The sequence below is a fragment of the Lutjanus erythropterus genome, chromosome 12, assembly GCF_056507025.1.
Source record: "Lutjanus erythropterus isolate fLutEry1 chromosome 12, fLutEry1.hap2, whole genome shotgun sequence".
NCBI lineage: Eukaryota > Metazoa > Chordata > Actinopteri > Lutjaniformes > Lutjanidae > Lutjanus > Lutjanus erythropterus.
The window spans coordinates 32,420,858-32,436,523 of NC_139328.1; the positions used below are offsets into that span (position 1 = coordinate 32,420,858).

The 15,666-nt window shown below is 40.4% G+C and overlaps 1 protein-coding gene across 1 annotated transcript in view; it reads left to right on the plus strand.

The window, feature by feature from the left end:
- The window catches only part of pappa2 (pappalysin 2), a 110,019-nt gene that overhangs the window by 52,975 nt on the left and 41,378 nt on the right, over window positions 1-15,666 (plus strand). The window contains exons 12-15 of the mRNA XM_084732600.1: window positions 291-419; window positions 987-1,072; window positions 8,483-8,679; window positions 12,610-12,723. Coding sequence (XP_084588726.1) covers window positions 291-419; window positions 987-1,072; window positions 8,483-8,679; window positions 12,610-12,723 — 526 coding nt within the window. The remainder of the gene's footprint in view (window positions 1-290; window positions 420-986; window positions 1,073-8,482; window positions 8,680-12,609; window positions 12,724-15,666) is intronic.

Consider the following 15,666-nt stretch of genomic DNA (forward strand, 5'->3'; position numbering starts at 1 on the left):
ATTAGCTCATTATGCACTTCACTGGCACCAATAACCACGATAATTCTTTCTTATTTTGTCAAGTATTGAATGAGTCATTAGTATCGATCAACAAGCCTGTAAAGATTATATGATCAGTTTGTACCACACAGCGCAGTAAAAACCTTGGTTACTACTCCAGACTTTGGACTTCGACTTTAGTAATTTTATTATGCCAACATAAATGTACAATTTTAAGCAATCACGAAACCATTTTCTCTCTCCTCTCCTCTCCTCTCCTCTCCTCTCCTCTCCTCTCCTCTCCTCTCCAGCTCTGTAAAGCCAGGAGTCAGCTACCAGTACACGATCCAGATGGAGGTAGACGGTCTTCTCAGCGCTCCCTCCCCACCTCTCCTCTACACCCATGGGCAGCCCTACTGTGGAGATGGCCTCATACAGGGGTAATGTGCACTTTAGTACCTATAATAAAGGGATTATTCACATTATTAAAAGTAAAATGACTTACAGTAGATGGTGGTCGACTTGCCCCCAGTTTGGAGAAGCAGAGAGGGGCACCAGCAAGGAAGCTCACTGCTTTACTTGACCTTTTCTGAGAGGAAATCATCATAATATATACAAAATATCACTCTCTCTCTAGCTCAACCAGGTTCCACTGGTCATTTCATCCTGCAGAACACTACCACTCTACCACTGCCTCACCCTCTTAGTTTGTTTGCACTATTGTGTGATTCTAGTGAATCCAAACTAACCTTTTAAAACTGGCCCTGTCCTCAGCAGCATATAGCTTAGCTTCTTACACTGGTTCTCATGCTGCCTCACCAAACTGGGGGTGTGTCGACCGCCATCCACTCTAGATGATAACAACAGACGAAGTACTTCATACAGCCTCACTTCAAATAGTCTGAACTATCCCTTTTACATGACTGGTGAAGATGGGGAATAATTACACATTGTAAATGTAGATAGCAGGGGAAACGAAGGTGACAGTGATGTTCCTCTGTCTGTAGGTCAGAAGAGTGTGACGACAGTAATCTGTTGGATGGTGACGGCTGCTCGAAAAAATGCCACAAGGAGACGGGCTTCAACTGTAATGGTGAGTGAGTCCCATTCACTCCAGTGAGGAAAGCAACACGTCTCTGGTCCATCTTAGGTTCACACACACACACACACACATAAAAGTAAGAGCATGTTGAGCAGTGGGGTTTCTTTCAGAACAATGGCAACACCATATAAAGTTTTAGTGTAAAAGAGCAGTCACTAAATCGCCAGAAATCTCTCATTTGTGCATGCAGCAGTATTAAGAAAAAAACATTCAAGCCAATCAAATTTAATTTACAAGACATAAAAGCTTCTGGCTTGAACTGATTCCACAGACCATTAATGTAGCATCACCGCAACATAAGAGGAAACAGATGAGCTGAAGGGTAAAAAGTAAGTTTTTGGTTTGCTAAGTCACAAGTCTTGTTTAGAAATCTGAAGCATCTTGACATTATGTTGGCAGAGAAACACCAGAAAAACACTTTTCAGCACTAAAGTACACTGTTCAGTCTCAAACACATATTTCAGGCATGTTTTTTGTTTTATTAAATATGTTTTGGCCTTTAAAAGATTTCAAGAAATCCATGATCCAGGCCAGGGCATATTGATAAATGAAGTTCATTGATTTTTATCAAATATCATGTGGTTTTGGACATCGTTGCCATTTTTTATTTTATTTGATATGCTTTATCTGAAGTAAGTAATAAGTGTTTTATTATCAAATCACATCTGCAACAGTTGGCCAGCTCTCCCCAGCGAGGGAGATCATAACCAGCTGTAAAAGCCTTTGCTTCTGACAATTGTTGTACAATGACCCCATAGTTAAGTGATTGGAGGCCACCTTGTAGTTCTGACCGCCAGAATCAAGTCATGCAAGGGGGGCTGGGGGCTTTAGGGGTGGTGGGGGGTTAATTATTTCTCATCCTGTCTTGTTTTTGTTTTTTTTTTCCCTCCCCTTTTTTTTTTACTCCACAAGAAGCTTAAGAAATAAGAAAAGAGCAGCTGTGGTTAGGGTTTAGGCCAGGTTAACGTTTGGTGAGGTTCAGGCAGGAATGCATGATTTGTTCTTCAAATCAACAACCAAAGATTTATGGTAAGACGAGAAACATTAAGAAACAGTTTATTTGTGGCTCAGTGAGTCATGTGGCTGCCAGAAAACAACTTGGTGGGGGTTCAAGTTTTAGTCACTGAAAAAAAAGATTCACCTGTTAAAGGGATAGTTAGAATTTTTTTAAGTGGGGTTGTATAGGGTACTTATCCATAGTTAATGTACTGCTTACAGTTGATGGTGGTTGTAACTCGTCCACTTTAGAGAAGCAGAGACGGGCACCAGCATGGAACCTAAGCAATGTAGTGCTGTGGACAGGGTCAGCAGCAAAAAGTATGTTAGCCACTAAAAAATGGTCCACCTAAAAAAAGGAAAATTAATATTAGTTTAAGCATATGCTGTATTTAGAATATTTTCACTGATTTATCTTGCCATCAGGCAGCCTTTTCTACTGGGAATCCACAGTTATATCAGCCAAATATTGCTCTCGTTAAACCAACCAGACTCCATTAAAAAAATCAGTAATTTTACCTCACAGAACATGGGAGTTGCTGGTCTATCGCTGTTTCAATTTCTTAGTTTGTTTGTGTTTCTGTGTCACTTTCCTTAATCTGAATTTGCCTTTTAAAACAATGAAGTCATACAATTACAGAGCTAAACTAATAGACTGAGGCAGCGGTAGCCCAGCGACTCCTTTGCTCTGTGAGTTAAAATGACTAATTTTCCCCCTGGAGTTTGGTTAAGCAGGAGAGCGTGATATTTGACTTACATAACAACGGTTCCCATTGGAAAAAGGTGCCTGATGGCAAGGGAAAGTGGTGAAACTATTCCACATACACTTATACACTTTAAATGACATTGAGTTTTTTTTTTAGACAGGCTTTGTTTAGGTGGCTAAAATTACTTTTGCAACCAACCCTGTCCACAGCAGTAAATTGTTTAGCTTCCTTCACAGGTACTCCTGCTGTTTCTCTAAAGTGAGGATGTGTTGCCTGCCATCTAATGGAGGTAATACACCAACTATTGATAAATTCCACACATAGCCACACTTCAAATAATCTGAACTATCCCTTTAATGCTGGATCATTGCTGTTAGATACAGTGTGGGGTCCTCTAAGTTTGCAAGGGCTGTCCTCTTTTACATAATGTGTAACAAAATCACAATAACTGCCATGTACTGATGTATAGACCATTCCTCTTTGCAAAATATAAAAAAGAGATTGCAGCCCTTTTGAAATGGTATGGATCCTACATACAGTTTTCACCCATGAGACCAGTGCCAAACGTTGCTCGGTTAACTCCAGGTGGTTAAAAAAGCAGTAAAAAGCACCAAAAACATGCAGCATAACATGGCAAAAGACAAACAACGAAGCCACAGAGAATGCCCCCATCGTTTGTGCTTCCACCGCAGAACAACAATACTTTGTGTCTGCACCCTCGCCCAGTCTGAAGCATGCAGACAGGCCACAACAGAAGCCTCGCAACACAACATGGAAGGGAGTTTACCCAAAACACTGCATTGAAAGCAGAAGGCTGAAGACAACATGTGTTTTGTGACCTTGATATTAGGTAAACACATTCAAACAGCGCAATAGAAAACACTCAGAGAACACTGCAAGCATACCCCTCACGCATTATTTTATGTTACAGGGTCATATGCAATTTTTACACCAAAATTAGTGTGTATATGATTGACCCTTTTCCCATTGCCAGTAGACAAGTTTGCCTTTCTGTTGTTCTGCTATGTGCTGGAAAACCAAAACTCTGTGCAAGAGAACAGAGAAAGAGGTGTTTTTAAAAGTCTGTTTTCCTCTCAGTATTTTTGTAGCTTGTAACTGAACCTCTGTGGTTAGAAATTTCATTTCTCTCCTGTGTCACTGTTGATGGGGGCTCTGTAAGCTACTGCTAATGAAAACCAAACATTTCCTAATTCTGCTGCTTCATAATAAAAGCTTTTAGATGACAAGATAACAAGGGGCTTTTGTTGTGAAGGATTTATAAGAAACAAAATGTGCTCATCCACCATTTTCCAGATGCTTGACTAAAAAGAAGCGTACCATCAGCTACATACACCTTCAAGCAGTGCCAGCTCACTTTTGAGGCACCGAGTTAAATCGAGTGAGCCAAGCAGCACATGTGGATGAAAAAGGAGCAGAACAGTTGCAGAAGTTACAGATGAAGTGAATGCCGATTGTACCCTTACCCACTGAAGGCAAAAGCCAGATGTTAGTGGGTGTTAGTGAGTTTTATGTCCAGTTTAAATGGAGCTATCATTACCTGTTTACCACTTACACACACTGAAGAGATGACTGTTATACTGGGACACCTACTTTAATACACCTTATACACATTGCAGGTCTTTCACAGCTAACAGGTCCATGTGCCTCTAAGTGTCTCGGTTTCTCACTGAAAGACTCAGGCTGGATGAGAGCAGCCTTTTGCCACAACGACATGAGAAATCAGCTCTACTGCTGTGGTATGCGGTACTCCTCCACAGCCTTAAAATTCATCTTCTGTATAACAGAATATTCACCAGAGTGCTCCTCAGTCGCCACGAGCTAAGTTGAATTAAAGGTACTGCTTTTATAAAATCCAACATTTTGGTGATTTCATAAATATTCCACAATATCGCTAAGTAGATCTGACAGGTCAGTCGAGACGGTATGTAAGTCACTTCCTTTTTAGGCCATGCATTGTTTCCACCAGCCGCTGGATGGTACTTATGGTGTAAGTCTTGTGTTACGAGAGCTTGTTACGGGGATAAAATTTCCATCATCCAGTCGATTTATTTGTCAGGGGGAAACGAGCGGAGAGCGACCCCTCCTCCTCTACCACCAGGGCTAGCCATGCCGTGACTGAAGCTATTACATCTCTTGTTTTACAATAAAAGACATCATGACTAGGAAGGAAAACAATTTGGCAAAAACAGGGTTTTACAAATTGCAACACTTAAAACCAATTATTCAGTTGTACTTCTTAGTCATAGACAGAATATTTGTTTGGGTTGTCTTGCCACATTTTCTTGACCCAGTTAACTCCAACTATGCTGGATTGTCTTGATCTTGCTCTGCTGTGTTAGCTCTACAGTAACCACACAACTACACTCAACTCTATACAGACAAGCTGCGTTTGTTAAAGAAGTGCTGCTTTCAAGTTGTTTTTTATCGATTCCACTGATTTCTAATTTAATTTTTTAACTGCCTGATTAAATAAAGGTTAAATTGCACAATATGATTACAGCATACAGACGTTAAATAGAGAACAGATGGTCTTAATAGTTTAGTCAACGATTGTCAAGTAGTCCTCTTTTGTGAGGCTTGATAAATACACAGACTTGGAATTGAAAAGCCTTAATCATTTTCACAGGTGTTGTCAAAGCAGGGGTGGGGTGTTCGGTGAGTTCACTCAGTGTAGTGTTGCCAAATGAACTCGGGATGACAATATGCCATTGAATTGTCTAGGCCTCATTTGCCTTTTATCAGAAACATGTTTCCGTCAACTAATTGAAGCCAATTGTGCGGCGCTGACTCTCTGACACGGCTCTGTCTGTCTAACTTTTGCAGCTGTCCAGATGTTAATGAGGCCAAACTTCTGAAGCGTCTGATGTTTTCCACCCTTTTTATGAATAGCTGCTGCATTACAAGCTCTTGTTCAGCGTATGCTTCTCTTCTCTTTGTGATACACTGCTGTAGCGCATTATGTCAGGACCATTACTCTATTGCACGTATATTCATTGCTCTTAGCTCAGGGCAACAGTGTAACTTACGGGAAGTATAATGGCCTATTTATTTTTCCTGCCATAATTAAAATAACATAAATTGCATCCTTAGTAAAGTCTATAATTCCGATATACTTTGGCTGAGAAGTGCTGCAGGATGTGCTGGCCAAGGAATACATTCCATTTACCTTTATCAGATTTGACTGTATTCATTAGTGTGTTTTTTACTATATAGTGTTTTTTTTTTTTTACCTTTCTGGCCAAAACTTTAAAGCATCTTTGAGCTTTTTCCATGGCACATCTCTAGAATTAGACTGAGAACTTTGTTGTTAGATAACACTAAAACAAAATCAAGCTGAGAAAACTCATTAAAACTTGATTGTGAAAGATTATTCTTGAGAAAAACAAAACAAAACAAATCAAAAACTCAAGGTCCACTGGCTGTCTTTTTCAGCAGTTTTTAACTCCACCTGTGCATCTTGCTGAGCTGTCTCCTTGTCCAATGACCAAAGTCCACTGATGAAAACTGTGAGATGTGGTTGAAACCTGTGGAACAGCTACCAAGTGGACCTTGAGTTCATTTTTTGTCATATTACATAAAAACTTGAGTTGTGCTTGACATATCTTTCCAAGATTTGTCATTTTTTCCAGTTTGGCGCCCCCCCTTTCAGAGTGCAGTTTCCTTATTCCTACACCACTGGTGCAAATATGTTAAGCTGTATGTGCATTTGTTATGATTACATTACAAAAACTGACAAGTTCAAGCAAGTGCAACAACACAAGTCTTGCAAGCCAGCCAATATTACTTAGCAGTAGAACAGCAAGAAAGCAAGGTAAATATGACTTGAAGCCTTTTATTTTGTGAAGTTCTCACCAACAACTAAGTCCAGAATTTATTCTTGTCCGTTGTCTTGCTCAGTCACTCTCTTTCTCTCTTCTTAGCTTCTTCCGTTAACGCCCTCTTTGGTCTCTTTGCCTCTACTATGATGTCCATAGAGTCTGAGCCCGGTTACGTTGCCCACTTGCTTGGCTCTGGTTTTGGCGCTGCTCCCTGCCAGCATTCCCCTTTGCCCCAAGCCTGAAATCCTACTCCTCCTGTGTAAGCTCCTGTGCTAGCGATGTAAACACCAACACTCCCACTGGTGCTCAGGGCTCCAAGTCTGAGCAACTATGACACTGATTTTGGTAAAACTGGATCATATTTTATGGAGAAAATGCTTTCAGGTTTTCCCTCTGATGTCCCGTGGCTGCTCTGCCTCAATTCTCTGTGATTTAAAGAGTCTCCTGAAAGACAGTGAAGTTAACTGCTGCTAAATGTAGCTGCTGTTAGTTAGATAGCTAGTCAGTGCTAGTCCTGAGTGCCATTTTACAACTGTAAATTTCATGGTCCTGAATGGCTCTTTAAAGTAACGCATTCATGTATAAGCCATGTAAAATTCAAGATGGAGCATCATTTCTAAGCAGTAGGGCTAACTGAGCTAATAGCTAACTAGCTACCAGCAGCTACATCTAGCAGCAGTTTATTTAACTGTACATCAGGAAACTGAAAAATCAGAATTGAGGCAGAACAGTCTGCGTTCTCAGAGGGAAAACCTGAAAAACTTTTCTCAATGAAATACGATCCAGTTTAACCAAAAATAGTGACATAATTGATGTTGTGTGACTTACTGTTGTGAAGTGTCACACACTTGTTGCAGCCCGGCCACACTAGTTACATAGTGCAAGTGGGAATGACAGAACCACAATTCACCCTATTATAAAACAGTATGGCATCAGAATGATTTTGAAGTTGCCTTAAATGTTCAGTCAGTAGTCTTTATTGTCACGTCATTGTAAAAAAAAAAATCTGAATCTAATTCAGTGGAAATGGTCAAAATGCATTTCCTCTATATTCTCTGCAGATGAATTCAGTTATCCAGAAATCTCTTTAAAAAGTTCTTTAAAGACTCAAGAAAACTGGTGGATGATTAGAATAAGAAGAGACAACCCTAGTGTGGTTTCTCTCTCTACAATCAACTGTCCATAAAATAAGTGCATAATGTTGCACTGGAGCAAGTTTTATTACTGTGGTGCTACTTTCAGCCCCTATGGACAGCTATTTACTGACTTTGTTTTATTTTCCACTGCCTTAATGTTATTGAATTTTTTTAGGATTGATAAAAGTTGAGTTCATAACAAAACAAATTTCAAAATTTACTAGCAGACACAATAACAGACAAAAGCAATACCTTCCTGTCTGTATTTTTGTTTTGTACTAGACTTGGAAGAACCTTTGACAGTTCTTTGTAACACATGATGCTGCTGTTGTTACTTGGTGACTTATAGATACCCATGGACTATTGAGATGCTTTTGGGATTAAACAAACTGGCCAAGTCACATATTAGGTTCTCCCTGTGCCTATTAGCATTATGAAATTATTTTGATCCCCAATAATTAATTGAAGTCAAAGTTCATTTCTTTGCATAATTTACAGCCTGTTGACAGCACAGAGAGTCAGATATGGTCGAGTTGACGTGGCTAACATTAAAAGTGGCCAACGAAAATACAAAATAGACTTGCTCAGATTTGGTTCACTGACAAATAGATTTGGATGAGAGTCTAACAGTGGGGGATGAGTGTGGACCCTGCCAGATTAAGAAACCAGGCTTTATATTCTTTCATAAATCCTCCTCTCTCATTCTCTTCTCCATCTCCCAAGGTGAACCCAGTCAGTGTTATGTTTTTGATGGTGATGGCGTTTGCGAGGAGTTTGAGCGAGGCTCCAGTGTTCAGGACTGCGGTTACTTCACACCTTTGGGCTACACGGACCAGTGGGCATCCACTGCCACTGCTTCTCACCAGGACCCCAACCACTGTCCCGCCCACGCTGCCACCGGGGAGCCATCTCTTACCAAGGTATGAAGTACAGTATGAACCACAGGGCACATAAAAGACTTCCAGATGACAATAAACTCGCTGTGGAGGGAGCAACAACGTTTGCAGCTGGCTGCTTGGCTAAACTACTTGCTTGTCTCAACAGACTTAGAAGATGTATTCATCTCGTCTTGGCAGTAGGCTTGAAATTTGGGCAATGGTCAGGTCCAAATTATCTAAGCTGGACCATTTAAAAGGAGATGACCATTTTAAAGTTTGCGATATTTTAAAATTTTCCAACTGTCCATCATCAGTCGATCCATTTGCAATTGGCAATACCTTCATACCCCATCCCATCTACTCCTGTCCTGGGAGATGCTACATACGTTAACTATGTCCAATAAACAAAATAAACTCACAAAATGTCAAGAAATTAAATATTCTTGCACCCAACAGAGAAATACAACCGTTCACTTTCTGAACTGAAGTGTCTCTCTTTTACCAAACTAAGACGAGCTTAATTGGCTCATTAACTCCTCATAAAATACACTTTATTCAAACTCGACAGAAAAACGTGTAAAACTCACCAAAACTGTCTTTGTTAGTCTGTCCACTCCTCCAACAACCACCAACTCTGGTTTGGTCAAATTACATCCTTAATTCACCGAGTGAAACGAGTCTGAATCTGCAGGCTGTTTACCTCTCACTCCTCACCCAGCTCAGCACACTCCTTGTCTGAGTGAGTGGATGTGTGCTCTGCCGCTGGATGAGAGTGCAGCCCTGAGCTCTGCAGAGCCTTACATTAGCAAAATCAAATGACAAATATTGCCTCAAAAATTAGCCCAAAAAAAAAAAAAACAACCGGCGATGGATTCAGCCCATTGTCGATGGGCTAGATATTCATCCAGATGCCCAATTCTAACTCATATTGCACTTTGTTTCCTACCAACAGCAAGCTACTTCACATCTGTACAAGAACATATGTGTGTGTGTGTGTGTGTTCGTGTGTATTTCAAGAGAAAGAATGGTTCTGTTGCAGAGCAGTGATTGATAGACATGCTATTGGTGGCTGATACTAACATAAGTGACTTACTGGATATTTGACTCATGTCACTGATCCATATTACAGTCTTTTACATTTCTATAAATTATGAAAATTGTGTTTTCCAGTGCAATATGAGAGACAGAAGGCATCCTTTATACCAACTCTGCATTAATTTTCGACATGGGCGACACAAATCTCATTTTACATATAGCTGGTGCGAGGAAATGTTTTAGCCACCTCACTAATAGTTAAAGCTAAAGCTAAAACAGCAAAACATGGCAACAACTAACAAAACCTACAATGTCCTGAACACACACAAAACAAAAAATAACATTTACATTTTGGAACATAAAATAGCAAACTACAATGCCTCGCAATGGTCGGAGAACTGGATCACACAAGTCCAAGGCTCTGCGGCATCAGTTTAGCAACATGACACTAAACAAGCATTCCAGATGATGAACATTACAACTAGAACAGTTTCAGCTTCGTGCAACCTCACACATACTACTACCAATGATAATAATGAGAATAATCAAGAAAAAGAGCACTGCATTGGCAGATATTCAAATTCAGGTATCGGAATCGGATCAGACCTGTAAAAAAGTGGATCATGTTAAGATGGAGCATAATGTCTTCTTCAGTCAGTGAGTGTAATTTTGCTTAGGAGCATGGTTTTCAGTACTGCCACTGGTGGCTGGAAACAGCAAGTCTGTTATTACAAATGAATACTCTTTCCAGCCTGTGGTGGTTATACAAACAACAGTTTTACATGAGACCTCAGTAGTTCCACTTAAGCAGATACTTCCCAAAGAATAAACACTAATAGCAATATAAGGTAACATTCAGTTTTCTTTTTCTTTTCACCCTCACTCATGTTCTCTCTGTCTCTTAATTGCTCTCTCTTGCTCTGTCACTTTCCCTTTGAATTTGCCTACTTTAGTCTTAACATTCTCAGTGATGGATAAAAATATTATTGAGCCATTTCTTGATTTACACAGCCAAGACAAACAACTATTTTAAAAAAAGGGAGGGGGGGTAACAAACCTCTTCAGGCCATCGTGACACAGCTGAGCAGTGACCCATAAGGACGGGCCTGAAGAGAAGCATAACTTTGGAGGACATTTTGGCAGAACTTTCTATGACAGCACAGCAACTTTGAATACGGCGTTGCTCCCTTCGTTCTTTTTACAGCTTCAGTACAAAATACATCGATCATTTTCCTGCTCTGACATCTCTCATAAAAGTCTGCAATCACATGAGGCCTCTCAGGTCCATCATTGCTTCTAAATGATGTCACAGTTTTAGAAATGTGCTCGCGTCAGTCCCGCTCATCCAAACACTAGGTCACATACAAATGAAGCATAAACGAAAATGATGCAGAGTTCAGTAAGTCCCGCTCAGCCGGGCAAAGAACATGATTTAATCCACTTTTATCACGGGAGGATAGCTGGTGTCAGATGCACTGGTTCCAGCATCCCAGAACTGGCAAACCTCCTGGGATTATTCATGCTACAGTGTCTGTATGTGGAAAGGTGCAATAAACAAAGCAAATCAAAGTGTCATGAGTAAAGTCAGTGTGGCCTGTCAAAGACTTCACTGCCAGAGAATTTGGGCTTGAATCAAGATATGAAATAGTCTTAATAGAATTCATGAAATTAGCACAAAATCTGTAAATCAAATTACATGAACCTTCTGTTGTTTCACCATCAAGTGGAATATGTGACAAAGCCACAAATTAGATCATTTGCCAGTGTAACTGATGGGATAAACTGTCTTTGCATGAAGTATCACATTAGATGGTAAGCCGAGATCTGGTTACCCTTTGGGAAGATCAGTTATGATTATGCTCAGGATTTGAAATTAAAAATGGTCCGATGGCCCATGGCCACAGAATGTTTCTGTGGCCACCAAATATTCCATGTAAGTGTCCTCAAGTTTTACCCCATACTTTAAGCCTAACTAACATAATGTTACAGTTCTACAAACCAATTCCTTTACACCTTTTAGTTCCAACATTCTATGAACACCACAGGCAGTTCTCGCCAGATATGTCAGGGCTGCTAAAGTCTGAGTTTACTAAGCCTACTTAAACTGCTAACACGATCCTTACAAGAAGAACTAGAGACACAAGACAAGCAGAATATGAAAAAATGTCCACAAAACTTTAGGAATGAACAGCAGCAGAGTTTAAGTGGATAGAATATGACTCATGTAAGGACATAATCTACTGTGGTGTTTGCAGTCAGTTTCCTCAGCTAGCTGAAAGGTTTGTCCTGTTTTTCATAGGAGATGATGCTGTCAGGTAAAACCACAGGGTACCCAGGGGATGAGTCAGCTAATTAGGCATCTGCCTCCACAGCTAACTAGCAACTAGCAACTAGCTAACACCAGCTACAGATAACAACAGCCAGAGGTTAGCCTACTTTAGCAACTAGTAAACTAGCTAACTGCTATGTGTTCACCAGGTAACTCTATAAGCTAAATCATGGACTTATAACATTCTGACATCTTTATAAGTCCAAATGGCACCACTTTATCTGAAATCCAGGAAATGAACCATTACACTGTAGTAAGAACATTTGACAGTGTAATAAAATTAATTACACTTAATGAATGAAGGGCACTTAATGACCACCGCAGTAAACATCCATTTAAACAGGTGTCATGACATGATTATGACACTGTAATTAGTCTTATGCACACCCCATAAAATAAACTGTTACCCACAACATCACAGTTCAATGGAAAAGTGGACAACACAAACGTCACAGTTAGTGAAGGCTGTGTTGGGTCACAGTAATTAGTCTTTTCTGTATTGTTTTTGCATAAGTTTACATTTGGACCACCTAAAAATATTATATACAAATACAAGATTACTTTATTGTGATAAATAGCAATGTGCATTTCCCTTGTTTTGTGTGAAGCTCTGCAGGTACCAGCACCTGGATGTGAGTGACAAACTGCCCACAGACGCCTGGTTCCCTTGCACCGCCCAGTCCGACACAAATAACGACCTAGAACATTCATTCTGGCTGAAGGTACGTGTGCGCGTGTGTGTATGCACATATTGTATCTGTTTTCCCCTCTGCTGAATGGCTGTGGGTGGCTACTCTGTCTTCAGCAGCTTCCAGCACTTTCCAGTACTTTTGAAATGGGGTTGAAGGGCCTCTCTCACAGACTGCTGGCTCGATGTTCCTCACACAAACACATTCCTAACTTTCTAACAATCGCATGATTCGTACAATGCATTGGTTACTATAATTAGTCTTTTTACAGGTCAGCTATGAATTATGGGTTCTAATGATCTGTAGATGATTACCAAATCATGACTAACACTCTACTTATTCTTTATTTACATTTTGTCTTATTTTTTACCCAGTGCATACTAATCATCAAAACCATTCAATAACGATCATTACCAGTTTATTAATAGTGGAAGACCAAGTGTTATATAATTAACTCATCATTCATAATTAAATACTTAAAAGGTTCACAAGTTATTCAAATACTGGCATTTGGAGGAATAATAATAATTGTGTAATCATAAATAGATCTCTCAGTTATGATGAATACATAATTTATGATTATAATTTATTATGGCTCCAGAAAATGCAGAGCAACAAAAAAGTTAATTACCTACTATGTTTTTAATCATTTAAAAATCATTCTCAGACATTACATATCATTAACTAATTGTTTATTTGTGATTAGCAATGATGAACGTTTAGAATTACTGACATCTGTATTTGTTGTCAAAGCCAGCTTTGACAGAGAATTACAATAGTTGCTGCTGCATGCCTAATTGGCCTGCTTATCTTTGCAGCTCCAACGTTCTCCAGCCAACAGTGCTTCACATTGATGTCCTGGTTTGTGTACTGAGCTGCATTTGGACCTGGCTTTCCATTCCAGACCTGTGTCTGGTTCTCATATTTAGTAGTTTTGTATTATTTAATCTTTCCACAGCCACAGTTCCCACAATCAACTCTGCAGGTCCAGACTAAGCGTAGGCTAACTGTTGATTTGACTGATAGCTTCACAACCTTGTCCGTCATGCTCTGGATTATAGGGTCCTTTACAGTCATGAGCCTGTCTCTTTCCTTCCTCGCACATACTCATTCATTTTTTTTCTTTTTCTCTCTCTCATCATTTCCACTTCTTTGTTGAATGACTCATCTTTCCAATCCCCTGCTTCTTTTATGGATGCCCTCTTTATCAGGCACATCTCTGCAACCTCTCTGGAAGGCCGCCTTATCCCTAAAGACTCTTTTACCATCTGAAAAGGCTTCGTGATAACACCCATATCTGCCAGCTCTCCCTGAAACACCTCTTTTTTCTTGGTCTTTCTGTCTCTGAAAGGACTCCGTCGCCTTAAATATCCAGTCTTGTTCAATCTGAATAGCGTTCCTCAGCCATCTCATCACATCCATCCCTGCCAGCTCTCTGAAAGGCATCTCATTTAACAGCTCTACCTCTTCATTTGGAAGCCCCTTCTCATTTTCTAAAAAGGTCTTTAAAATTTCTTTAGTTTGATACTTTACCCAAAAATCTGTCTTTTGAGTATGAAACACACACAGTCTGTAGGTTTGACAGGTGGCTGTGAAAAGTTCTGTTGTAGAGAACAGAGGCCAGGGTCAACTTGGGTCAACTTTGAATCACAGCAGTTAGATTGGATTTTAGTCGTAACACAATTACTATGCTTGCCCTGTAGCAAACTGTATTGGTTGGAACATGTTACAGCACCCACCTCCTACTCTTTCTGGCCATTCAGGGGCCACCCTGACATACCTACATCTAGCTTTTTTTTCTCCATCTATTTATTTACCCATTTTCTGTAGCTGGGTTGCAGTTAGTCTTGGGATGCCACACATTTGGAGACCTAGCTGCCTACTGATCATCTGCAAATTTCTAAATGCAAGGTAGCTGCTTGAACAGCGGCGAGAATGGTTGCTAACAAACCTACATACTTTTCATTTTTTAAATGACACGCCTTACCAGAAACAATGTTCTCCCCCCCACTGTCCTCAGTAGTAAACACACAATGTCACCACTCCAGTTTGAAGAGACGCCCGAAAAACAAAAGCTCAAAAATTGCCCTTAGTCTCTACAGAGTGAATTGTTAAAACTTGAAAACAGACAGACTTTTGAGTCTAGGTTGCAGAGGCAGCTGGCAAAGTAGAGTATGAGAGGCACATCCTCCTGGGGGATCCCAAGACATTAGCAGGCAAGATGAGATATGTAACCCTGCCAGTAAGTTCCTCCCAGTTTGAGGTGCCTGAAAAAAGTCCAGAGGAAGGCGCCCAGGAGGCATCCTAATCAGGCACCTGAACCACCTCGGCTGGCTTCTTTTTACGCAAAGGAGCAGCGGCTCTACTACAAGCTCCGTCCGAGCTCTTCACTCTATCTCTAAGGCTGAACTGAGCCACCCTGCGAAGGAGATTAATTTTGGCTGCCTGTATCCATGACCTTGTTCTCACTGTCATTACCCAAAGTTCATGACCATAGGTGAGGGCTGGAATGTAGATCAGCTGGGAAAATAGAAGGCTTTGTCTTCCAACTCGGCTCCATTTTCACCATAAAGTGTCTGGTATAACGCCTGCCTTACAGCTGACGCCTCATCAGTTTGCCTGTCCATCTCATTCTCCATTTTCCTGGCATTCTTGTCATGCTCAGTTCTTGTTACTGCTGATTCCTGGGGAGGTCTGCATACTATCATTAGCAGCCACTTTTCACCTACCACAAGGAGCTCTACAAGAACATTACACTGTCCTACTAGTTCCACCCCCAGCTGTGCAGGCAACTAGAAGGAGTTGCTAGTGACAAGACAAGTGACAAGAGCCTTCAGGTGGCTTCCAAACAGTGAATCATAGTATTCACTGAAAGTATAACAAAGCTGGGCCAGGAATCGAACCATCTTCTGATTATCAGGAATTTAATTGCAACCTGACATTGCAAGAAGAATGATGACATTTTATTTCAGTTTC